Source organism: Panthera pardus, unplaced genomic scaffold (assembly GCF_024362965.1).
Source record: "Panthera pardus isolate Hobbes unplaced genomic scaffold, ASM2436296v1 HiC_scaffold_7, whole genome shotgun sequence".
Classification (NCBI taxonomy): domain Eukaryota; kingdom Metazoa; phylum Chordata; class Mammalia; order Carnivora; family Felidae; genus Panthera; species Panthera pardus.
Window position 1 is genome coordinate 45,563,635 of NW_026527002.1, and position 27,357 is coordinate 45,590,991.

Here is a 27,357-nt window from a genome sequence, read left to right on the forward strand (position 1 = left end):
AAGGGCAAAGAGCTAGAGAAGCTTATTCTTTCAAAAACCTTTCCTCTCCTTATATAATTCATTTACCCCTCTGTTTATTTTTGAAAAGCATCAGACCATTAGAGAAACTACCGATATTTAAAAAGTCAATTACCAATGAAGAGAAGGATTATGGGAAGTATTATACATTTTAGTTCATAAAGTTTAAAATGCAACTTACAATACAATGAAAATGCTACGTTTCAATTCACAAAGTTTAAAATACAAACTTAAAATACAACCTCATGAACTTTTTCATTCATAAACTTTAAAATAATAACAAAATGTGCTGTCTTTTTGGATTTTTACGTAGCCTTTCCAAGATTGAATTCGTAGTTTCTCAAATAAAGAATTTATGTGTTAAAAAGGCAACTATCATAAAGGTTACATTTAAAAGTCCACTTTATTATTTGTGTAAAATTTTATTGTAAAGGAGTAAAAATTGCAGACAGGTACAAGAGAGAAAGTTAAAATATCACCTGAAACTTTATTGTTCAGAGCTAACCATCTGTAATATTTTGGTGATGTCTCAGATATTTCCAGATACCTCTCTTCGTATATATGTATACATGAGAAAATATATAATTTTACATAAATAGGATTATATGATACCAGTGTTTTTTTCCTTATATTTTTTATATAATAATGGGCCCTAGGCATTTTTCACATCAATAAATATAACTGTCACCTTTATGTAGATACACACATTTAATTTTACGACTTTCAGGATCTGAAAGGATTATGTAGGTAATCCAAAAGTTGCAAATTTATAAATCAAAATAACACTTTAATATCCTAGTCAGTCCTATGATCTTTTTCCTGACGCCCCCAAATCCTTTCCATATTTTTTCCTTTATTATTTTGCCTATTGCTGTCACACAAAAGTTCCTTTTCTGTTTAGAAAACTCAATTTAACTCTTTTTTTGAATTGACAAATAGAGCTGCTGCTATACAGAAAGCAATCAGAGATGTTCAAAGGAATAATGTGGTTTGAAGGCTCTTAACTAAGGCAGGCATCTGCTTTGTCTTTTGGCTTTGCTGTTAAATGTGTCAATAAAAAGTGACACCTGTCAAATGCAGCATGCTAGGCCAAGAAGTAGGAGAAAAATGGAACTGCCTATCCCTTACTTGATCAGTACATGATCTCCTCAATATATTATCCCCTCCCCCTGCCAATATACACAGTGGTAATCCTCTCCAGGATAAAAAGTTTGTTTTTTCTAAGTAGAGAGCTGTCTTACCTCAGCTTTCTTGGAAAATGTCTCTTTATGCAAAGCCTGTAGCTTTCTGAAGTATGTGGAGTCTAGCTGTCTAGTTTCTTCCACCAGCTCCACCTAATAAAACAATAATAAAGCTCATAACATCAAGAGAATGTGCATTATGAAAAAGTGCGGAAAGAATGCACAATTTGCCAGTAACAGCGGGCTAAAAAACGAATACACTTGCCAATAAAGTAAATTAGTTTGGAGGCAAAAGCAGGAAAACCAACATAAAAATATTAGCTACAGCATATTCAGACTTCGCATGCATGCGATAAAATATTTCTATGTAATGATATAGTGACATCAGAGATCATTCCTCCTTTCTGGTCACCCTACGTGAACTAACAAACACTGCACACATTTTGGGTCACATTTCCATTTTCTATTCATCATAATAGGATAATAGTCATGAAAGCAGGCACTGCTAGGTTTAGAGACCAAATAATCCACAGTAGAACAAGAAATGACCAGACTCCATCATTATTCATCTGCAAGCTAAGGTTCTGTTAACTGTAGCAAGAGAGGAGGAGAGTCATTTATCAAATTAAACTCACAGTAGGTCTCATGCTACAGAGTGTGCATTGCACTGTTTTATATCGTCAGAAGAACAAGCTCATTCTCCATTTCTCTCTTCCAGGGAAAAAGCAGTTTGGCGGACTGAGAATTTTCTACATTTAATAGCTAGTTTTGGTAGTCTCTTTGATTATCCTTTTTGGGAAACAGCCTACACAATCCAGTCAGGTGGACTTTTACAGACGTCCTCTGGGCTGCATTTAAGGGCATTTGTAATTTCTTATTAAAAAGAGTGTATAGGGGTGCCTGGGTGGCTCAGTTGATTAAGTGTCTGACTTCGGTTCAGGTCATGATCTCACGGTGTGTGTGGATTCATGCCCCACATGGGGCTCTGTGCTGACAGTGCAGAGCCTGCTTGGGATTCTCTCTCTCTCCCTCTCTACCCCTCCCTGACTCGTGCTTGCTCTCTCTCTCTCTCTCTCTCTCTAAATAAACTTAAAAAAACAAGTGTACGGTTTGTCCCACACATTTTGTAAGAATCATTATCAATGCCAAACCTTTTTGATTTAGCGAAGTTAGTTTTAATGCCGAATCTTTTTTTTTTTTTTTTTAACATCTCAGGACTTATCTCAGGTCCATTTTCCTTTACACCATACACTGTATTTAAAATAATGACTGGAGGGGCACCTGGGTGGCACAGTTAAGTGTGTGACTCTTTTTTTTCTTTTCAAAAATGTTTTAAATTTTTTTTAATGTTTATTCACTCTTGAAGGAGAGAGATAGAACGTGAGTGGGGGAGGGACAGAGAGAGAGGGAGACACAGAATCTGAAGCAGGCTCCAGGCTCTGAGCTGTCAGCACAGAGCTCAACGCAGGGCTCGAACTCACAATTTGTGAGATCATGACTTGAGTGAAGTTGGTTGCCCAACTGACTGAGCCTCCCAGGCGCCCCAAGTGTCTGACTCTTAATCTCAGCTCAGGTCATGATCTCACAGTTTGTGAGTTTGAGCCCCACATCAGGCTCTGCGCTGATGGTACGGAGCCTGCTTGGGATTCTGTCTCTCCTTCTCTCTGCCTCTACCCCGCTTGTATGCTCGCTCTCTCGCTTTCTCTCTCTCTCCTCTTAAAATAAACTTAAAAAAATTTTTTTAAATAAAAATGACAGGAGATCATTTTTTTTAATTTCATATGATACCTTAATTTTTCTAATATAACAGATGTATTTTGTAGTAGAAAAGATGTAACATTAAGTTTTCAGGGCAAAGAGAAATCAGGAATGAAAATTTAATTATTTTGGTCATTGAATTTAGTAAGCCATAGAACTGTTTAATCAAATCCAGTAAGGTAATTCTATCTGAGGTGTTTGGGTATTAATTTTATCTTAATTTATCTAACCTATTCTTTCTGGTAGAAGATATGACTAAAAAGTTGTTGAGACATGAACAAAGAATAGCAATACAAGGGCAGCAGAGTTCTACTGGAAATGACCTCATGTACAGGGTACATGCACAATTTAATATAAAAGATACCCATGAATGGTTGTAATCTGTGATTTAAAATAAATATTTAAAGAAATGTCTTCCACCCATCAATAAGAATGGTGAAAATATTCAGGCACTGAGATTTAAAATGACCTCTGCTGGAATTGAAAAAGATGTGTTGACATTTTTATCTAATCAAGCAGTCTGACCTGATGAACATCTAGGGGTATCTTAAAATAGCAACACTGAAGTTAGAAAATGTGTTTTCCACAGGACATATGAAACATTTCTATTTTCCATGGGTGCAATATTTACTATAACTCATCCAGTATAAAATTAAAGGGTTTTTTTCCATTAATCAAAATTAAGGCCACTGCAGAGAAATGGCAAGAAAGGACAAAGCCAATAATGCTATCATGGCATATTTTGTTAGTTTGCAGGAAACCAAAACTCAGATTTCTCTCTGTCAACATATTTGTATGGAGAACTAAAAAATGACAAAGATTTTAGTCTTTCGTTAGGACACAATAGAGAAACTGGCAAAAAATAAAGTTAATAAATACTTTCCCGGCTCTAATATTGAGACTGCCAAATCTTAACTCTGAGTCCCTGGCCCATGTAAGACATTTTTCAGTTTTTCTCTTGTGAATTAATAATGCTGCTTATCATCAGTTTTGTAGTAAATGAATGGTTCACACACCGTTTCTTAGTGCCACAATACCTTTCTAAGAGCAACTTGGTCTAATTTTACCATCTGTGTCCAGGGCTCAAGAAGGAGGAGAAGGATATATTCTTCTGCTGTGTCAAAAAGGTCTTCAAATGGTGGCTGTATTCTCATATAAATTTCTTTTTTCTTTTCCTGTTGGAGTCCAATGTCAAGAGTGGCCGAAGGAGCAATGTATGTGGCAAAAAGATACTAAGGGAGAAGGGAGAGAAATGAGAGGATGTTGGGAGAAACCATAATGGTTAGCAGGTTCCGCAGCAAAGGCATTTTAAAAAGGTAAGAGAAGAGACACAAGCTCAAGTGATTTTTTTTCTTGAAAAGATGCATAAAACTACTTAAGTCAAAGCAATCTGTTTATTCAAAAGGCTTCTCTTTCCTTTTCCTATTTCTTCAATGGTAATTAATCAATTTGCCATGGATCTTACATAAGAGTATATCATTTGGATATTTAATATTTTTTATCAGATTCCTACTTTGTATTATTATGATTGATTCCAGGTTATATGCTTCCTTTTTCCCTTATGTTCACAATATTTCTAACACATTAGGGCTACTTTCCAAAATGTTTTGGAATGCCCTTTTGGACACACAAGGCAAGAAACAAGGACTGAAAAACTGGTTATTGGTCTTCTAGTATAGGGACCCAACAAACTACCTGCCCTACCCAACTGAGTTGCAGACTTCTTAAGACTGTTGCTAATTACCCCTTTCTGCTGTAAAAATATCTCCATTTGGTGCAGAATGCTGTGGAAGAGATACAAGAAGGAAGTAAGAGTGAATGGAAAGATACACATGGAATTTCTAGCTTCCTAGAAAAAGCATAAATGTCTATTCCATTCTACTCATTTGTCTTTTCTCTAAATAACAGCTATTTACATCTCAGAAGTAATTTATTAACATTTTATTTTTTTAAATGTTACATACTGAATATGTCCTGCATATCGGATTTAAATGTAGTTGTACTAACAATGTCAAATTAATTGCACTTAATTTAATTTTTTACTTAGTTTTTGGACCTGATAACGTCCAGATTCCACTCAGGCAGTAGATCAGATAGATAGACAGACAGATTGATATATAGACAGAGAGACAGAGAGAGGCATACCAAATACCAAATATAAACAGTCTTACATAAAATAATCTTTTAAAAGTTTTAAAGGGTCCACATTAATAACAAGCATTTACTGAGTATCTACTAACATCTTAGACACTTGTATAGGTGCTATGTATGCAAAGATTAATGATTAAGACCCAATACCTGCTCTGAAGGAGCCCACTGGTGGTGACATGGAGATGAAAATCAGCAGATGAAATACAGTGTAAGTACTACCACAGAAGTACGCATTGCAAATAAGAACATCAATGACTGCCTGTCGATTTTTTTCAAACTCACATCCCATTAATCACCTTTTAAACATCATACTCAAATACTAATTCTTCTGTTATTTTCCTAAACCTTGTTGTTTTGCCATTCCACACCATTGCATGTATTGTTCCTTCAATCTTGGATATTCACCTTACCATGCGCACCTTGTCCACTTGATAAACCCTGACTTATTCTTTAAACACCGACATGTATTTTTCTTCCTCCAGGAAGCCTTCACTCACGCCCTCCTCCCAAGATCATTTTCTACCGCTATACCTACCACACTATAATGCAGTTATGTATTATGTATCATCTCTTCTAGAACGAGGTCCTTGAGGGCAAATACCATAGCTTGTTCTTTTGTCATTCTCCAATTCCTAAAACTGTTCTTGGCAGAGAGTGGATGCCGTAAATGTTATTGAATTGCACTAAATCCATAGAAAAGACTCATTTATGTCTTGGAATGGGAAAGGAAAAGGTTTAGAAACCTTTCCAAGAAAAGAGAAGCTTGTCTTATCCTTAATCCTTCAGCTGAATCTTTAAAGATGAGTTGGAGTCAATCAGGCAAGAAAAGGGAATTGATGAGAAAGATGATTTAAGAAGAAGGAAAATCTGGGCCAAGGCATTAAGGCTTAGGGAGGTTTTATAACCTATGGAGAGATTCTAGACTCCAAGGAGATAACACTGGCTAATGGAAAGAGGTAGAATAAGAGAGGATACTATAAAGTGAGGCAGGAGCCAGGGCATGGATATGACCTTTTGTCCCTTGGTAGGGAATTTGAATTTTACCTAAAGATATATAACGAGGGCTCTCTGAGGGGTGACATTATTGGATATGAATCTTAGAAATAAATCACTATGGTATCAGGAAAGAGAAACAGTTTGAACAGTTTGAACAAGATTTGAGGTAGTTTGGAAATTATTTCAATAGCAAGATAAGGAATTATATGCCACCTTCATCTCTTGCCTGCTTTTTGCAATAGCCTCTTAACTGGTCTTCAAAGGTTCCTCTTTGCTTTCTTAGTGTTTTCTTATGACAGCAAATAGAGAGGTCCTTTTGCCTATCACTCTTCTCAACTCTTCAGTGACTTCTCATCTCACACAGACTAACAGTCAAAGTCTTTATAATTACCTATAACTGGAGTTTTTGAAACTTTCTCATTACTGAGGGAACAAGTATTATAGTTCAGGACCTGCCAGTGGGGAAGCCCGTGTAAATATCCTACGGTCCGAAAACACCCTAAGAGCAGGACTAGACCAGGTATAGACTCTAGCCTTGAGTCTTTAAAGTGCTAAGCAAAAATAACTGCTAATCTGTAATTTTGTACCCAGCAAAAATACCTGATAAAATGAAAACAAAGATGTCACAAACCAATAAACAGAAGCAGACAATCCATCACCAGCAGAACTGTACTATGCACATAAAGTAAACAAAGGTAAGAGCAGGATGGAATAGAGAACAATAGAATTGCATAAATATGTAAGTAAATATCAATAAATGTTGACTGTAAAACATAATAACAATAAAGTCAGAGGAAATAGTAAAAGGGCCTAAGAAAGAAAGGTCGAAATTGAGCGGGCAGGTTGAGGTACAATTGAAATGATCTACCATAAAGCCTACTACAAGATAGTAATGTAATATTCAGGGCAGAGTCTCAAAGAACTAGAATAAATGGGGTGCCTGACTGGCTCAGGGTCATGAGTTCAAGCCCCTCTCTGGGAGTAGAGCTTACTAAAAAGAGTGAAGCTAAGGGAGAAGGACATGTAGAGAGCAGTTAAAAGGGAGTACTATAAAGATCAGTACATAACAAGGCACTCACTCAATAAATATTTGCTAAATGGATGAATGGAAGACTAGTATCCTCAAGTGAAATGATGACCCGAAAGGGGAATTTGCAGAGTTCAAAAATTTAAAGCACAAGTAGTTCTAAATTCTGATGAATTCCAACATAAGGCTAGCCCATAGTTAACTTAGGAGAAATGGAGATAGACACTGGAACTGGATAAGTTATTGGGTAGCATATATGTTATTAGGGCTATCTGTGTGGATATTGAGAAAGCTTCATATGATAAAAAGGTACAGAGAAATTTCATGAATCATGCACTGAAACTTAATAAAAACATAAAGAGAACTTAAAAGATCTTTAGACAGCATTAATGAGGTTTAGGAGAGGGGAAGTTAGTAGATGGAGCAGACTTTAAACTTTTTGAAGTATTAAAAGATGAGACTTGTGGGGTGCCTGGGTGGCTCAGTCAGTTGAGCGTCCGACTTCAGCTCAGGTCATGATCTCTTGGTTCGAGAGATGGAGCCCCGCGTCGGGCTCTGTGCTGGCAGCTCAGAGCCTGGAGCCTGTTTCAGATTCTGTATCTCCCTCTCTCTCTCTGCCCCTTCCCTGCTCATGCTCTGTCTCTGTCTCAAAAATAAATAAACGTTAAAATAAAAAATTTAAAAAAAAAAGATAAGACTTGAACAGCAACAGGGAACTTCTTTTTATTACTAAGTGCTGTGAAATGTGAGAGAAGGGGCATATTGAAGAGACATTTGGATGTTCTATTTAATTAGGCGATCCATGTGTTGGAAACTTCCTTCCCTAAAACAAAGGTACATAGTCCATTGGGCAGAATAATCCAGTTTGAACCATACTCTTTTTTTTTTTTTTTTTTTTGAGAGGCAGAGACAGAGCGCTAGTTGGGGAGGAGCAGAGAGAGAGGGAGACACAGAAGCTGAAGCAGGCTCCAGGTTCTGAGCTGTCAGCACAGAGCCCGACACGGGGCTCAAACCCACAAACCACGAGATCATGACCTGAGCTGAAGTCAGACGCTTAACCGACTGAGCTACCCAGGCGCCCCTTGAACCGTACTCTACCAAATGATTATATGATATTTAAAATGAAATTTGCTTTACATACACATAATTTTTTTCTAACCTTGGGAGTTAAATATTTTTTTAAACTTTTTATTTGAATTCCAGTTACTTAATATACAGTGTAATATTAGTTTCAGGTGTACAATATAGTGATTCAACACTTCCATTCAATACCCAGTGCTCATCACAAGTACACTCCTTAATCCTCATTACCTAGTTCACCCATCCCCTCACCCACCTCCTCGTTGGTAACCACCAGTTTGTTCTCCATAGTTATGAGTCTGTTTCTTAGTGTGCCTCTCTTTTTTTTCCCTATGCTTGTTTGTTTTGTTTCTTAAATTCCTCATATGAGTGAAATCATAAGGTATTTATTTTTGACTGACTGACTTAGCATAATGCTCTCTAGCTCCATCCACATCGTTGCAAATGGCAAGATTTCATTCTTTTTAATGGTCAAGTAATATTCATTGTGAATATGCACCATATCTTCTTCATCCATTCATCAGTTGGTGGACACTTAGGCTGCAGAAAAATGACTTGTAAATGTAAATAATCTAACAAGTTAGGTTTGTATCAGATTCAAATCTATTCTTAAACATTTTGTAAGTTACAGGTTTTAAAAGTGCACTAATTAAAATAATGTCATACTAAGGCAAATTCAAAAACTAAAGACTAAAATGGTAAAATTAACAACATGAAAAGTGTCTCTAGAATTTGCATCAATAATTGCAAATCTACCTCAAAGGAGAGGAAATTTCACTCCCCAAATGGCTTAAGTTAAAAAATAGTGGTTAGGAGGTGTCTGGGTGGCTCATTCGGTTAAGTGTCCGATTTAGGCTCAGGTCATGATCTCATGGTTCATGGATTTGAGCCCCACATCAGGCTCTGTGCTGACAGCTCAGAGCCTGGAGCCTGTTTCAGATTCTGTGTCTCCCTCTCTCTCTCTCTCCTTGCCCCTCCCCCACTCATCTTCTGCCCCCTCCCCCTCTCAAAAATAAATAAGAAACATTTAAAAAAAATTTTTTAAACCCAGTGGTCAGGTTTTATTTGGGCAGCAATGGCATCTAATGGCAAAAATAAAGCAACTGCTTAGTCACTAGGTCAGCTACATTGAAAGTATAGTTTAAACAAACATTTGACATGCCACATACCAAACTCTTTGTGTAGAAGTTAGTATGGTTTCTTTGATTTAAAAACATGACAACGGTGAAGTGGGTAAAGCACAAAAGAAGTTGGTGATGACTAGAATAACACTAAGAGAAAGGACAGTCACCTTCTGGTGCACACCTGAATCTATTCTTTTCCCTTTCTCTCCCAGTCTTGCTTTCACTCTGCTTGTCTTTTTTTTTTCTGTTTGTCTTTTAAGATTTGCTGCTACCCACAGTCCCAAGAGAGACTCTAAATGCTATTTATGTTGTCTATCATTATACCTTGGTGGACATTGCATGACGCCATGGTAAAGCCAGATTGTTGTATGTGACTATATCAAATTGGCTTGGGCTTTTACCTTCTGAAATTTTGCTTTATGATTTTCTTCAGAATGAGTGTCACTTCACTTCACCACTCACTATATTAATAACACAACTTCTTCTCTGATCATTGCTTTTCATCCTTTTAGACCTCTTCCCAAACGTTATCTTTACCTTCAGCCCAATATGCAGCTTCTTTCTATCCCTCAAATGAATTGTGCACCACCTGGTTTCTCTTACTTTCTTCCACAATTGGGTCTGAAGACTGCCCATCATTTCAAGTACACTCTTAAACATCCTTAATTCCTCCTACCTTGATCTTCTGTCTTATCAAGGCCCAATTCTAAGTCAGTTGAATCATTCATTCATTTTCCCAACTTTATCCTCAAGCTCCCAATAAAAACTACAACTGGATCCATTATAAATAGACTTAAAAAGAAAAAAAAAAGAACCTCAGCTGTGATCACAAAGCTTGGTGAGTTCTTGCTTATTTCTAATCAAATCTTACCTCCCCACTTTTAAGCTTTGCCTTTCTCTGTAAAGCTCCCAACTCTATCCTTACACTTCTTCACTTTCAGAAGATTTATCTTACACTTAACTGGGAAAAAACTCTGGTATGAATGCCCTCAACTTTCTTCTCAAGAGCTTTCTTGTAAACATTTTTCTTTCTCTGATGTTTCAAAGGAAGACTCCTCTCCAAGACTAAACCATTCATGTGTGGTCTTGACTCATTCTCCCCAGAACCTTGCAACATCGATTATGTCCTTAGCACTGTCCTTAGTTTACTTTTCCATTGATTCTATCTTCTTCCTTATGCTACAAAGGTGTTCAAGGGAGGTGTCTCTCCCATTGTAAAATAAGTTTCTTGACTGTTTTGTCCACAACCTACCGCCTTTCTCTCTTTCTCATCTCTACAAATCTTCATACTCCCTTTCCACTCTTCAATCTACTGAAGTCTGGTTTTCATGCCAGTGAAAGTGATCTCTAAGATCACTGACAACCATAGGAACACCAATTCAATAGCTTCTCTCCTTAATCTTCATCATATTTGATTCCTTCTGCAACTTTAACATTGTTGATTATCCTCTCCTTGACTCTCTGCCCTCAACACTGTCTCCTGATTCTCTGCTTATTTCCACTCTCAGACTCCTTTGATGATTCCTTTTCTTCTGCTCCCTTAAAGGAAAGCATTCATTAAAATTCTTTGTTCAACTCTATTTTTTTAAACTTTCTTTTAATGTTTTATTTTTTTAAGTTTATTTATTTATTTTGAGAGAGAGAGAGCACACATGAGCGCATGAATGGGGGTGGGGCAGAGAGAGAGAGAGAGAGAGAGAGAGAGAGAGAGAGAGAATTCCAAGCAGGCTCTACATTGTCAGTGTGGAACCTGACATAGGCTCAAACTCATAAACTGTGAAATCATGACCTGAGCCGAAATCAAGAGTCAGATGCTTAACCGACTGAGCCACCTGGGCACCCCTATGTTCAACTATATTTTCTTCTCAGTCCACATTCTTTCAGTTTCTCACACATGCCAGGCACCCTCTCACAGGACTTTCACATGGTGTCCTCTATGCCTTCTATGCACTCCAGCCTTACTTCTTTCCACCTTTTGATGGGGTTTTATTCATCCTAAAGGACTCAGTCTTCCTTGACTCGTCTGGCTTCAGTATAATTCTTACGTGCTCCTATGGGGCCCTATACTTGTAAGTGTCTCCCACTGGACCACAAGGTCTATGAAAACAGATTGGGTCTACTTTATTACTGTACTCCTAGCATCTAGCATAATGCTAAATTTAGGATGAATGAGTGGATGAATGAAAGACTTTGTCCATTCCCAAAGACTTAACAGTTAACTATATATGCAGAAGATATACACATACATACATATATATATATACACATACATACATACATATATATATATACATACATATATATACATATATACATACATATATATATATATATGTGTGTGTGTGTGTGTGTGTGTGTGTGTGTATCTTTATATATATCTTTAGGCCTGATATCTTTCCTGAGCTAAAATCTTTGCTTCTAGTTGCTAACTTGCTATTGTTACGTGGATAGCCTGTAGACCCTCAAACCCAGTGACTCAATAATATAACAAATTATTGTTTCAGAGCCTCCCAAGCCTCTCCCTTCCTTCTGTATTTCCAGTTTTCATGAATAACACACCAGTCACAGCACAATCTTTGACTCTCGCACTTTCCTCACCTTCTTCTTCAAATGCAAGTCCTATGAATTTAACTCTCTACATTGAGACAAGGAGAAACTGTTAAGAACAAGTATAAAAATATGAGGAGGTGGGTGTTGTATGGAAACCAATTTGACAATAAACTTCATATAATGAAAAAAAAATATGAGGGGGAAATAAGAGGCCGCAGTTCCACTCCAAAAAGAAACAAAATAAAATTCAGACTTCTGGCCAAGTGCAGTGAGACTCTTTCCAGGCTATTGTCTACTACCTTCCTTCCTGACCTCACACTTTTACTTTGCTCTATGAGGCCACAGGGGTCCATACATATTTTTGTTGTTGTTATTGTTGTTCAACTATTTTTGTCCAGTTTTACTGAGAAATAATTGGCATATAGCACTATACAAGTTTAAAGTATAAAACATACTATGACTTACACATATTGTGGAATAATTACCACAGTAAGTTTAACCATCCATCATCTCATATAGATACAAAAAAAAAAAGAAAAAATTATTTTCCTCGTGAAGAGCACTCAGTGTCTACTCTCCTAACAACTTTTGTGTATACCACACAGCAACGATAACTGTAGTCATCACATTGCACATTACATCCCAAGTACTTATTTATCTTATAACTGGAAGTTTGTACCTTTTCACCATCTTCACTAATCTTCCCCTCCCCCCAACCTCTGCCTCTGGTAACTACAAATCTGATCTCTTTTTGATGAGTTTGGTTTTTTGCATATTATTTAACTGCATATTCCATAGTCTCAAGGCACTATAATTAGGATAGACATATGACCCCACTCTGGTTTAAGCCTATCATCCTGGCATAATTAACAGTTTCCCTTTCACTCCAAAAAGAATCCTGGTTTAAGTAATAAGTTATGTGTTCTCCCTATATTTAACAGACACCAGTTAGATTAAACTATAAGATTTCTCTCAAACAAGAATCCTAGAAATTTTCACATATATTTAGAGCTAAAAATAAAGAAAAGAAAGGCAGAAAATATTCCTTGCTATGAAACACACATTTGTCTAACTGCAGTCATATGAATTGAATAGCTGTTATCAAAACCAAAATCCCAAATATTTTATTTAGAACTTGGATTAAAGCTTCACAGACTTCTCTGTTAAGACTAAATGCATTAGGGGCACCTGGCTGGCTCAGTAGGAAGAGCATGTGACTCTTGATCTTGGGGTCATGAGTTCGAGCTCCATATTTGGTGTAGAGATTACTAAAAAAAAATTTTTTTAAAGAATAAATACAGGGGTGCCTGGGTGGCTCAGTCGGTTGAACGTCCGACTTCGGCTCAGGTCACAATCTCGCGGTCCGTGAGTTCGAGCCCCGCGTCGGGCTCTGGGCTGATGGCTCAGAGCCTGGAGCCTGCTTCCGATTCTGTGTCTCCCTCTCTCTCTGCCCCTCCCCCGTTCATGCTCTGTCTCTCTCTGTCTCAAAAATAAATAAAAACCTTAAAAAAAAATTAAAAAAAAAAGAATAAATACATTAAATGAAAATCCTAACAGAAATTTAAAAATATTTCCCCTCTCTATTGCACTTACATTTAGATATTTGTTTGCCTTCTCACCTTTTGGGAGGGGACAGGCCTTCTTCACTGTCAGTTTATGGGAACATTGTTCATTATGACTTAAGTAATTTCTCTTTGTTCAAGTATCAACCCCCACTATGGTAATCAGCATAATCCTTAAGAGCACATACTTCCCCCACCTCCCTGAGTCTTTACTAGTCTTATTACAAAATTACAGAACTGGAAACATTAGAAAGGGGCTTGAAAGGTCATCCTCTCCAAAGTGTCCCAAGACCACATTATGCAAATTTATTGTCTCCTTTTGAGGCTCATTCTCTGGTCTCTCTGCTCCCAGAGTGGTAGGAACAAAAGTGGTTAAGGGGATAAGAAGGAAAAAATGGATTTGATTGTCAATTCTTTATTAGGCCACTCTGTAAATTTATAGTACAATCAACTGAATTACACCATTAAAATCTGACAATGTCTTTCTAGTATGTGTTTCTAATAATCTAGGGACAATGTATAAGTGGATTGACAACTGACTATATATAACAAAGGGTGTAATCACATATATGAAACAAAGTTAAAAGGCTAAAAAAATTTAAAACACACCTTTAAAACCTCTACAAAGCTGATGAAGATCATTTTTAAGATGATATGAATGGACTTTAAAATGAATTATAAGGATTATGCTATATGATAGCTAAATAATATAGTCTAATTATGGTTTACACATTGCTTAAGTATCCTGGGTCATTTGCTTTTTTATTGGCCACCCGGTTCTTCCTTTCTAACCACTGAGTAAATAACAAAGTTGCTAATGTTGGAGAAGAAAATGCTCCCTTCATATCCCAGTCAGCTACTCTGATTCACATTAAAGCAAAGATTCCCTCACGCGCAGCTGTGGCCGACATGATTCCAATTTAAACATTAACCTATGATGCTTTAACAACCCCACAGGAAAGTTTTTGAAAAGGGACACAAGCACTGCCTGTCTGTGATCGGACCGCCTGGCACTTCACACAGCACGGCTCTAAAGCCCATCTCTCCTGGAGACACTCAAAGGTTATGTAATCAGGAAATGCACAATGGGCGGCTTGCCCAGCCGCTCTACACCTGTGCCGGTGACTCACTTTCTTGGCCTCTGTATCAGATGGCGGCAGTGGGGTGGGGAGCAATGCCTCCCCTTAAAAAGAGCTCCTACGGTCTTGAAATTCTGGGAGTTAATTTTCTTATTTAACTAAACTCCCATGACCATAGGATAGTTAACAAAACCATAAAGAAAAAAAAAAAATGTAGTCTGGATACCATGGAGATGGGAGGAAGAACAGAATTGGAAAGTGGAATGGAGAAACAAATTGGGAGAAAAGAAGACAGAGAGAGATGGAAAGAAACAACATTTTTTTTAAATATGAAATCTATGTCAAATTGGGTTTCCATACAACACCCAATTCTCATCCCAACAGGTGCCCTCCTCAATACCCATCTCCCACCCACCCCTCCTTCCCACCCCCCACTTGCACTGTTGGTGGGAATGCAAACTGATGCAGCCGCTCTGGAAAACAGTGTGGGGTGTTTTATTAAAAATAAAACACAAAAAATTAAAAACACATCTACCCTATGACCCAGCAATAGCACTGCTAGGAATTTACCTAAGGGATACAGGAGTGCTGATGCATAGGGGCACTTGTACCCCAATGTGTACAGCAGCACTCTCAACAATAGCCAAATTACGGAAAGAGCCTAAATGTCCATCAACTGATGAATGGATAAAGAAATTGTGGTTTATATACGCAATGGAGTACTACATGGCAATGAGAAAAAATGAAATATGGCCCTTTGTAGCAACGTGGATGGAACTGGAGAGTGTTATGCTAAGTGAAATAAGCCATACAGAGAAAGCCAGATACCATATGATTTCACTCTTATGTGGATCCTGAGAAACTTAACAGGAACCCATGGGGGAGGGGAAGAAAAAAAAAAAGAGAGAGACAGGTTAGAGTGGGAGAGAGCCAAAGCATAAGAGACTCTTAAAAACTAAGAACAAACTGAGGGCTAATGGGGGGTGGGAGGGAGGGGAGGGTGGGTGATGGGTATTGAAGAGGGCATCTTTTGGGATGAGCACTGGGTGTTGTATGGAAACCAATTTGACAATAAATTTCATATATTAAAAAAATAAAAATAAAAAAATAAAAATAAAACAAAAATAAAAAAAGAAATTGTGGTTTATATACACAATGAAATATTACATGGCAATGAGAAAGAATGAAATATGGCCTTTTGTAGCAACGTGGAAGAAACAACATTTTGACAATCATTTTGTTTTGCTTTCTAAAGGATAGCGAAATGACAATATTTCACTGAAATTACCTTTAGTACACGTCAGTTTGTTGCCATTACAAGAAAAAAACATAAAAATGTTTCCGTGCTTGCTTCTTCAAGGAAACCTCTGATGCTTCATTAATTAGGGCCAATATCCTATACATGAGAAGTGTATAGCTCTACCCATGAGATGGCTCAAAATTAAAATATGCCATTTCCCATTGTGATTTAAAATTTTTTTCAACCTTAAGGTAATTTTTCATGTAAGATTTCAGCATTGCCTCTTAATAGTTTTCAAAATCATTTAAAAACTATTATGATAATAAACATCTTCTCGGATGGAAGTGGATTCCAACCTCCTTTCAAATATATCGTAATGCATTTCATTTCAGGCTTAGTTGTCCCACATTTTATTCATTCTCATAGACCCTGGAATGTATTGATGTTTTCTTACTGCATCAAAAAGCCTACAAAAAAACATACCTAAGACAGGAGAATTGTGGGTTTACTGAATTTATCCTTGCTTTTTAACACTGTCAAAAAGCAAAAAAGAAAAGAATTTCCACAACTCTCGGTGCTATTGGCTTTCTTATTGTAGCAAAGACAAAATGATGACAGCTACAGAGTTAGATTCCAATTATCAAGCTATAGAAGCACCCAGCAAGGTATTCTCACTGTGCCAAAGGTGAGCCTAGTTTTTGGGAAAGCATCTTTTTCATAATAGGGGCCACTTGATGAGCTTCAGCTTGACACTCATCTGAGTTCCAATGAAAACAAGAAAAATTTCTGTGCAGCCTTAAAAGGCAAAGTCAAGAATAATACCAAATGTTGTAGCACATGTGTTGATTTGTTATGTTACATTTCAGCTGTTAGTTATGTTAATGGAACAGTTTCACGTACTTGGTTTTGATGTATTTATTTTAATGATCATGTGTATATATCTTTCTGTGATCGCCTGGTAACACTGAGTGCATGATGTGCTGCTGTCACCACCAGGCCAGGACTGGAAGTAAGAAAGAAAAATGTAAAACTTCAACTTCAGAACTGTACGACTTAAAGTGGGTCACACAGTACACCAGGGACAAGATGTGTCAGAATCTATATGCTGTGAGATCTTAATACTAAATTCTAGGATATCTAGCAGAGCATATCAACCGGTTAACTAAAATCGGGGACATTTAAAAAGTGGAATTTCAGGATGCCTGGTGGCTCAGTGAGTTGAGTGTCTGGCTTGTGGTTTCAGCTCAGGTCCTGATCTCACGGTTCAGGAGTTGGAGCCTATGTCAGGCTCCGCACTAACAAAGCATTCTGTTATTAACAGGGAATTCTCTCTCTAGCCCTCTCTCTGCTCCTCCCCCATTCACTCTCTCTCTTTCTCAAAATAAATACTTTTTAAAAGGTGGATTTTCAATATAACTTATTAAAGTACGCTAGATGTTAGGAGAAAATATTTATGCTTCAGCATTTGGTGTCATTAGCAAAGTCCATTTTTCTTAGACTCCTTACCCCCACTGCAGTGGTGAAAGAAGGAATTCTAATCGTGTAACTAGCAAGGCCGTAGGAAGATACGTATCTTTCACATTCTTCTAGTAATTGCCCAAGATGCCCACCAAGAGCACAGGAAATATAAAGCTGTCTGCTGCTATTTCCTTCTACTTATCAGGAGGCAGCTTTAGGGTTCTGCCAGATGGGCTGATAAGGTGGCATCAACAAAGACCTAGCTGGCTCCCAAGGAAGAAGACATATCCCATAAAACCCATGACGCTATTTCAAACGCTCTACAGACAAAAGAAGAAAAAAGGTTTTGGCTACTGAAATATACACTTTTTTCCATAAGCTCCTTCTTTCAATTCATAATAAGCAAACTGTGCAGGACCTGGAGATTCTGGAGCAAAGGTGATGTGCCTTCTTTGGTAGGTGTAAGCAAGGGGTTCATAAGCAGTCTCTAAAGGATGGGAGAAAAATAAAGGTGGAGGGCAGTTGTCTATAACTGTAACATTAGAGAAACTTGAAAGGATCAGAGTGAAAGTTCTCTTGTCCTCTCTTTTCCTCTGTCTTAAGCAATGGTCTACGGTAACCACCTCATACCAGCTCACGAATTCATGAATTTTGGGGGATTATGTAAGCAGGTTGATAAATGTAGTTATTGTCAGAAACTAAATTACATAAACCTACAATTCAATTATATTGGAAACAAAGATAATGAATACTCAAAATTCATCACTTCCTAATGACTTTACTGTTTTACTATCACCCGTTCTCTTGAGGTAGTTTACCTCTGTTGTATCTGAATGGTGGAAATACTACTGCATGTTCTAACACATGTCTCTTCCTAACCCTGTGTTCAGTGATGTCATGTTGGCAGCTTGAAATCATTCACGGTGAGAGTATTTACACCCAGAGATACACAAATGGTACAGATCAGGGCGGCTCTCCCCCCTGGAGAGCTGGTTGTTAAATATTTATCATCACATCACTGATTAAAAGGCATATACTCCCCTTTCCTCTCATGATTGCTAAAAGAGAGAAATAAAGTCAGAAAAAAAGGCAAATGACACCAACTAGTTCAAATATTCACTGGAGGCAAAGTCACATACCAGAATATACCAGTTCACACCAGTATATGCCAGTTTATAACAGTTTACTTAAGTACTGTTTAGTTGACATCCAGTTTTTAAAACATGGATACAGTAAAGTTCTTTTTAATAGTTAAATTGGAGTAAAGTTGAACTGCAAGAAGAGCGAAAACAAGCTTTTCTTTGAAACTTTACATTCTGCAGAGTCCTCATTTAGAAAAGGGCAAAGCTGAGCTTCAAACGTTCAGTTTAACTTCAGTCTGATTAGTAAATCAGAGGACGTAAGCGTTTAGTGGGGAAAAGCTTGTTAACTAGTCCTCCCGAGAGAATATAAGGAACAGCTACGAGGAAAAAACATGAAGCATCATGGGAAATAAAACTGGTACTAATGGATCTTGATACAGTGTCGAGGTTCCCAAAAAACCAAAATCGTTTCACAGATAACCTCAAACACAACAGAACAGATGTCTGCTAAGCCATAACAACAACAACAAAACATATTGCTGTGCTTGAGGCAAATAGTAAGTAATGTGGGATCTTCTCGACTGGGCTCAAAAATTCTATTCTTGGAATTTATATGAAACAACAAGATGAAACTGTGTTTCAAAAACCTAGAGGCAAAGAGTCCCTAGAGGGATTTAAAAAAGGAATATAAATGTCCTGATACAGGACACTTTCAGAAATCACAAAATATGTACTTCAGCAAAAAGTGAGGTCTGTTTTCATAACCATTCACAGCTCTACCGGGCATAGAACATCATTATCTGAGTTCATATGAGGCAGAAAAAGAAAATAATGAGCAAGTTCAAGCAATCCAGGTTTTTTTTCTACAAAAAGAGGAAAAAATGATGATTTTTAATGACCTCTCATATCCCACTAGGAGCTCAAAAACATTACTGAGAAGCTATGCCGAGAGGGAATAAATTGCAGATGGTGCTTTCCACAAATGGGTTTTCATGTGAAGGACCTTGGGGTTTTTCAATTAGGAATCTTAAAGATTCCTAGAGATTGCAACATCCTGATACTGAGAGGCAAACTACTGCAGAGATCAACACAAATGGGGTTGCACAAAAAAAGATAATGTGATGACAATCAAATGGAGAATTTCTGGCAATTACTCAGACTCTACTAAGAACTCAGTGCAAAAGAGAACCTTAAAAAAAAAATGCCAGTAGGATAAAAGAATGAAACAAACTTGAATCATTTTGGACAGAATGAAAAGTCAGGAGGGAAAACAGAACATGTTAAGCAAAGCCAAAAACAAACCACAAATTCAAGGGACAAAATATACTAGGCTTTAGACTAACTTGGGCCATTGCTTAAGGTATTTTAAGCAAAACTGATTAATATAGAAGGGAATAAAATAAACAATTACACACGAAAAGAGTTATTACTACAAAATTTAAGGCAACCTAAGGAACAAATAAGTATATTATTTTGGTAAGTTTTGGATTAATTAACAAGAAAAACCTGTTAACCGACAAAAACAAAACATGTATTTAAACTAATGGAATTATTTAACCTCCAAAAAAAATAATTTCTTGAAAGTCAGTGAACAAAGAATAATTCAATGAGAAAAGTACGACTATTTAACATTTTTGACTTAAAAAAAACACAAAAAAAAACCTGTCTCACAAGGAAGCTAATCCATGCTAACAAAGGTAGAGAAACTGATAAATGAAACTAGATCATTGAGGGATTACTTTACAATGAGAAGATCAACCGTCAAACAGGTTGGATGTTTATGTTAGCCAGCACATCACCTTAGAAAGCAAGCTTAAGTGTAGAGGTTCCTTACAGTCAGAATAAGGGAAGTTAACTATGATCCCCATGAATGTTCTCTCTATTGGATCTATTAGGCTAATAAGGTGCTCAGGAAGTAGACAGCTAAGAATAGCGCTTCAAGTGTGAGGTCAAGGTCAGTCTCTGCAAAACTTCCCTTTGTGAATGCACTGCTGACTAATGCCTCTTCTTGGTGGGAACATCCCTTCTATAAATGTACCGGTGCCTTCATTTTAAGTCTTGCAGGCCTGTGAAACCATTGTCTAGACAACTGCTGTGTTTTATTTACACACTGTTTTACACATTGATTTCACAGTTTCAGTTTCAGGAAGCAACCTTATTTTTAAGATTCCTCGGGTAAGGTGGAAAAGGAAAAGGACAGGGAGACTTCACTGTTGTTCCAGTGAAATTTCTCAGGAGCTCTTTTCTAAAAGCAAACTTGAACTATACACACAGCATGTCTAGAAAGACAGAATGCTGTTCACGGTTGAAGCTGGGTAATGGTATATGCAGGCTCATTAAACTACTTTATTTTTTTTTAATGTTTTTAAATAAAAACACCTGGCTGGCAGTCATATATAATCAGTGATTTTCTACAATGAGGTTTATAATATGTTGCTAAGGATAGAAATTTGCCAATGAACTCATTCGGTCATTCAGTAAATATTAGAGCATCTTTTATATGCCAGCTCCGGTTCTGAACACACAAGGTGAACAAAGCAGACAGTCTTCATGGAACTTAACAGTCCAGTGGGGGGAAAGGTTAAGGATGAAATTTGGTATCTGATGTCTATAAAGATAGTTTAAGATATCAAAATGAAAAGATTAAATAAGGTGATAAACAGATATTCCTTTTTCTAGAGACGGTAATAAGAAAGCAACAACTTTAGAAGTTAAGAGTCTAGAGTCTGCATATTTGGGTCTGATTCCAAGCTCACTAATTGCTAAATGGATGGCCTCAGGAAAGTATTCACTTTGTCTAAATCTCGGTTTCCTAATCTGTAAAATGGAGATAATACCCATATCTGGTTCTTGGGATTGTGAAGAATTAAAGACAATTATCCACGTAAAATGACTACCACAGAACCTAAGAGATGGTAAACATTAAATAAATGTCAGGTATAATGATAATTATGGCTTAGAGGAATTTATATGTTGACTTTTCTTGAAACAAGAGGATTAAAAGAGGATCTTTGGAGATCCTCTTTTGGTTAATAATCACATAGTATTAAAATCTTAAGACTGAATGTGTATAGCTGGTATAAACATCAGGAATAGGGGAAATGAATGAATAACTGTTAGCCAGAAAGCTGGCTGCTATATGTGTTCTTCCTGAATCCACTTCACTAGCAAGCGCAATAAAATGCAATGCAAGATGAGAACTCTGCTGATTTCATGCTCAGTGATTCATTGTGCTCAGGATTCCAAGCCTGACTGCTACTTGGGACACCATCTCTCTGGTAACAAAAACAAATAATGCAACAAAGCCTGAATAATAATTGCCTAGCACTCAAGACACAGCCTAATTATAAAGACACTGAAACTTACCATAAAGCTATGAAGAGGCACATGATTTTCCATATTAAATCACCACCCCAACCTCACCCCTTACCCATGCCCATTCATCTTTTAGGAAACACAGCTTGATTCTTAATGCTGCTGCTGTGTAAAGAAATAATGAGCTCTGTTAGTGCACCTGAAAATACACCATCAGCCTAGACAGGGAGCACTTAGCTCATAGCACTTTAATGAAAATGTCAGGACCACCCTGAAGTATTTAAATCCTGTAAATGCCAAGTAAGGAGAAGAGCTAAACAATTAAGGTAATGGATGGCAGCAAGCAAGGAAAAAAACTGAGTTGATTATCAGGAAAAATTTCAACACTGTCCCTCTTGTGCTGTAAGAAGTTTTTTCAAAGGAATTTATGGTAACACCCAAAGTTTTGGTTACCTAAAATTAGTTCAAACTACATTGGGAAACATTGTCAGGCAATGCAAATTTTATGGGTAAAGAGCTACATGGTCTCTTATTTCTCAATCCTTCCAAGGTTCTCTGGAAAAGTAGGCAAAAGAAGAGCACATTCTCGAACCTTGATAGCACCTGTGTGTGTTTTGTTGCCCCACCCCCACCCCCGCCCCGACCAGAGGGTTCCCACCATGGATCAGAGCCTAGTTGTTTGATAGATGTTTGTGGAAATGTCAGGAAAAGTTTTTAGGCTGGGGAACACATGCTTGTATTGGTGATCCAACAGCTATCCAGTTTATGTTGATTTCTTGTTTCTACAGTAATAGACAGGAATAGGAAGGAGAAAAGGAGCCAAATACATGGACGCACCTGTAGAACCCTCAGGTAGGATTATGCTGCACAACCTGGTGTGAACTTCATTTGGCTCTACACTGTGTCTTCAGCTAACCTAATACGAAACTAAAGTGATTTGGGGCCAGAGAGAATGAGGATAGCAGTAAATAATTTCTGAATGAATATATTAATGAATTCTGCATTACCATCAGATCATAACTTAGGCTTCCCAAAAATATCAGTGCATAATATGGGTCTGATGACATTTATTGACTCAGCTTTTGTGTGTTCTTTCTCTCTTGTGAAATTTTGCAAACACAAGAATAAACCAGTGACAGCACTACAGACTCCGGGTAGATAGTAGTAGTCACTTAAGACTGACTTATTTGCCATGGGACCCACCCATCAAGTGATTTCTTTGAGGAATGTACATACATAGAAGCAACAGGGTCTCTCACCAGAGGCTGGAATATTTCCAAGCTCTCAAATTACTGAATGGAGATGTCAGGAGAGGAACTTCCAAACGTCAAGATTTCATCTAGCTATGGTAAAAGATACTGAAAAGATTTGAGATTTAGTCTAATGTTGTTATGAATAAAACATGACATTATAGTTTTTTGTTTGAAATGTTGTCACCCAAAAGAGAGACATTTATCTTGCACTGCTTCATAGGATAAGAATAAGACCAAAGGATAAAAGTTTTTGGCTCAAAAATGAGAAAAGAAGGAAACAGTTCTCTCCCTCCTACAGGTATTAGAAAAGAAGCTGATGATTATTTTAAAAAAATAATAACCGAAAACACTAATTCAAAAAGATATATGCATCTCTATGTTTACTGCAGCATTATTTACAGTAGCCAAGATATGGAAGCAACCTAAATGTCCATTGATATATGAATGGATAAGTATGTGGGGTGTATGTGTGTATATGTGTGTATACACATATATATAACGGAATATTACTCAGCCATGAAAAGAAAAGAGCTTCCTATTTGCAACAACATGGATGGACCTACAGGGTATAATGCTAAGTGAAATAAATCAGACAGAGAAAGACAACTCCCATACAATTTCACTCATATGTGGAATCTAAAAAAACAAATGACCAAATAATAAACGAATAGAATCTTAAATATATAGAACCAATAGAATCTGGTTGTTGCCAGAGGGGAGATGAGTGAGGGGACAGGTGAAATGGATTAAAAAAAGATTAAGAGCTACAAACCTCCAGTTATAAAATAAATAAGTCACAGAGATGGAAAGTATCACATAGCAAATATATTGTATTAACAATACAATAATATTGTATTAACAATATACAATAATATTGTAATAACTTTGTATGGTGACTACAATTATCATGGTAAACACTGAGTAATACATAGAACTGTCAAACTGCTGTGTTGTACACCTGAAACTAATGTAACACTGTATGTAGATTATAATTCAATAATTAAAAGAAGGAGGGGTGCCTGGCTGGTTCACTGGGCAGAACATGTGACTTTTGATTTCAGGGTTGTATATTTGAGCCCCATGTTGGGTGTAGAGGTTACTTAAAAATAAAATCTTTAGTAGCACCTGGGTAGCTCAGTCGTTTAAGCATCTGACTTCATCTCAAGTCATGATCTTGTGGTTCATGAGTTCAAATCCTGCATTGGGCTCTGTGATTACAGCTCAAAGCCTGGAGCCCACTTCAGATTCTGTCTCACTCTCTCTCTGCCCCTCCCCCACTCATGCTCTTTCTCTCTCAAATAAATAAACATCTAAAAAATTAAAATATTTTTAAAAATTTTAAAGTTATTTACCTGTTTTGAGAGAGAAAGAGAGAGAGAGAGACAGACAAGTGGGGGAGGTGCAGAAAGAAAGAGGGAAAGAGAGAGAGAATCCCAAGCAGGCTCTGCACTGCCAGCACCAAGGACAGTGCGGGGCTTGAACCCATGAACCGTGAGATCATGACCTGAGCCGAAATCAAGAGTCAGATGCCCAAATGACTGGGCCACTCAGGCAGCCCCCACAAAAAAAATATATTTAAACAAATTTTTTTAATGTTTATTTTTGAGAGAGAGAGAGAGAGAGAGAGCACACACAAGTGGGGGAGGGGCATAGAAAGAGGGAGATACAGAATCTGAAGCAGGTTCCAGGCTCAGCACAGAGCCCGATATGGGGCCCAAACTCATGAACTGTAAGATCATGACCTGAGCCAAAGTCAGAAACTCAACCGGCTGACCCACCCAGGCACCCCACAAAAAAATATTTTTAAAGAGAACAAAAAAATAAATAAAAACTGTTACCTGCTGGTGAAAAAAGAACTAATTTAATCTCCAGTTAAGGTGCTGTTAATTTGGTTTTATTTAAAATAAAATTGAAATACTTCACTAATCATTTCTACACCCCCCCCCCTACTAGAAAGTGAGCTCATTAAGCCAAGAACGTTGTTCTAATTGCTTGGCACATAGCCGCTTTCAGTGAATGTTAATTAATGAGCAACAATACTGTAAAAGATATTCTATGAAGTATATGTTTGACTTAAGCTGTATTTTGAAACTCAATTAAGTTCCCATATTGATTAAATGAACAGCTATGAATTTAGGAGTTGCTGTCCTTCCAACCTATTGGCTTCAATACCTTCAAATTGCTCTTTTCCTTCCCCATTATCTAGATAATTGAGAGAACCTTAAGTATCGACTCTAACAATAATAACACCTACTTATTCCACAGAGTGCTCTACATTATATAGCAAAACTCATTTTATTGCATTTTGCTTTGCTGTGCTTTGCAGATACTGCATTTTTTACAAAACGGAAGGTTTGTGGCAACTCTGCATCAAGAAACTCGATTGACACCATTTTTCCAACAGCATTTGCTCACTTCATGTCTCCATATCACATTTTGGTAATTCTCGCAACATTTCACACATTTTCATTATTATCCTATTTGTTATGGTGATCTATGATCAGTGACCTTTGATGTTTTTGTAATTATTTTGGGGCAACACAAACTATGCCCATAGAAGATGACAGACTTAATGGATAAATGTTGTGTGTGTTCTGACTGCTCCACCACTCAGCCATTCCCGTCTCTCTCCCTGTTCTTGGGCCTCCCTATTCCCTGAGACACAACAATATTGAAATTAGGTCAGTTAACAACCCTACAATGGCCTCTGAGTGTCAAGTAAAAGAAAGTCAAACGATGCAGCACACTTCATTGTTATTTTAAGAAATCACGACGGCCACTCCAAGCTTCGGTAACCATCACTCTGTTGATCAGTCAGCAGCCACCAATGTCTAGGAAAGACCCTCCACCAGCAAAAAAAAAAATATGATTTGCTGAAAGCTCAGATGATGGTTAGCATTTGTTAGCAATAAAGTGCTTTTTAATTAAAGTACACACATTGCTTTTTAGACATAGGACTATCACACACTTAACAGACTACAGTGTAGTGTAAACATTACTTTTATATGCACTGGGAAACCAAAGAAAAATTGTTTGACTCATTTTATGGTGATATTTCCTTTATTGCAGTGTTCTGGACCAAATCTACAATATCTCTAAGGTATGCCTGTATCCACCCACATTATCTTATGCAATCCTTACAAAAGTCCTGTGAAGTAGACATGAGAACTTTTATAGGGTAAAGGAGGCTAAAGTGCAACATTGAAATAGGTTCTGCATCTCAAGTTTGGGCTTAATTTTGTTTCTAGCTATGAAACTTTGGCAAGGTTAAAATTTTAGAGATTTAGTTTCTTTTTATCCATAAAAAAAACAGGATAAAAATCCCTTGTATACTTGCTGTGGGTATTGAATTCAAAAACACATGACTGCTTCTTGCAGAGACTTCTTTTCTGGCATACAGACAGGCTAGATTACTTGAAAATGAAAACCCTCTCTCTATAAAATACCTAGAAATACTGGATAAAATATGACAAATACTCTTTTAAATATATGGCTGAGATAGTAAGGAAAACCACCAGGGGCCAAAATTAAGGAATATACTAAAAATCAGGGTGATAAGTACGAGCTGACAATGGGATTAGCATAGAGTAAACCAAGGGTATGGATTTTAAGAGCCACTGAGTTTGGGAGATAAGGCCTTGGACCCTCACTAGGTGGAAAAGTTATATTAAGAGCTATATGTACACAGAGATCCTTGAAGAGGTATACACAATGTAAAATTCAGAATAGGAAAAAAAATGTATGTATGTGTGTATCTCTACATCTCTATCTCTGTCTCTTCCTCTGTCTCTGTCTCTGTCACTACCTATACCTACATTGATCAAATCCAGGAAACAAAACAGAAGCTTGCTTGTCTTGGCCTAGACTCTATGCAAAAAGAAAAAAAATATCTACTAAGGATTAATTATTGTGAATTTACCATCATAAGGGTTTGGTTTTCAAGATTACACTTGGCAAATAAGGAAAATCCAAGATGAGAAATTAGCATTGAAAATGTGCCTAGTATAAGCAGCACAGATAAACACCTTACTGAAGAGCTCATAATTCAAAATTACAGTACACAAAAGAAGAAATCCAACATGTCAGCAAACATAATAAATAGCAAAATTAGTTCTCCCAAGAACTGCAAAGCATAAAATCATTGGACACTCTAGCAGCCAGACTCTAGGGTGGCTCCCATCAACACAGTGCTTCCTAGTCTTCATGCCCTTTTAGAATTCTCTCCCCCTAAGTGTGGGCATAACATGTGGCTTGCTTCTGACCAATAGAATATAGCAACAGTGATGAGATACACATGATTATATGTGTGTGTGTTATATGCTTGTCTTGCTAAGAAACTCCATCCATTGCTGGTTTTGGAAAAGCAAGCTGCCATGATGGGAGCTGCCACCATGGAGGGGGCCACGCCACGTGGCACAGAGCTGGCAAAGCTTCTAGCTGACAGCCAGCAAAAAACTGAGCTCTCAGCCAGTGGCTGCAAGGA

The 27,357-nt window shown here is 37.3% G+C and overlaps 1 protein-coding gene across 12 annotated transcripts in view; it reads right to left on the reverse strand.

The window, feature by feature from the left end:
• Positions 1-27,357, reverse strand: part of RGS22 (regulator of G protein signaling 22) — a 141,853-nt gene that overhangs the window by 32,505 nt on the left and 81,991 nt on the right. For 10 of the 12 annotated variants that reach the window (XM_053896495.1, XM_019467995.2, XM_053896497.1 and 7 more), the window contains 2 exons: positions 3,995-4,189; positions 1,260-1,352 (listed from right to left, as the gene is read on the reverse strand). In XM_053896495.1, the coding sequence (XP_053752470.1) occupies positions 1,260-1,352; positions 3,995-4,189 (288 nt within the window). The remainder of the gene's footprint in view (positions 1-1,259; positions 1,353-3,994; positions 4,190-27,357) is intronic. The other 2 variants (XM_019468003.2, XM_019468002.2) reach the window with 1 other exon arrangement.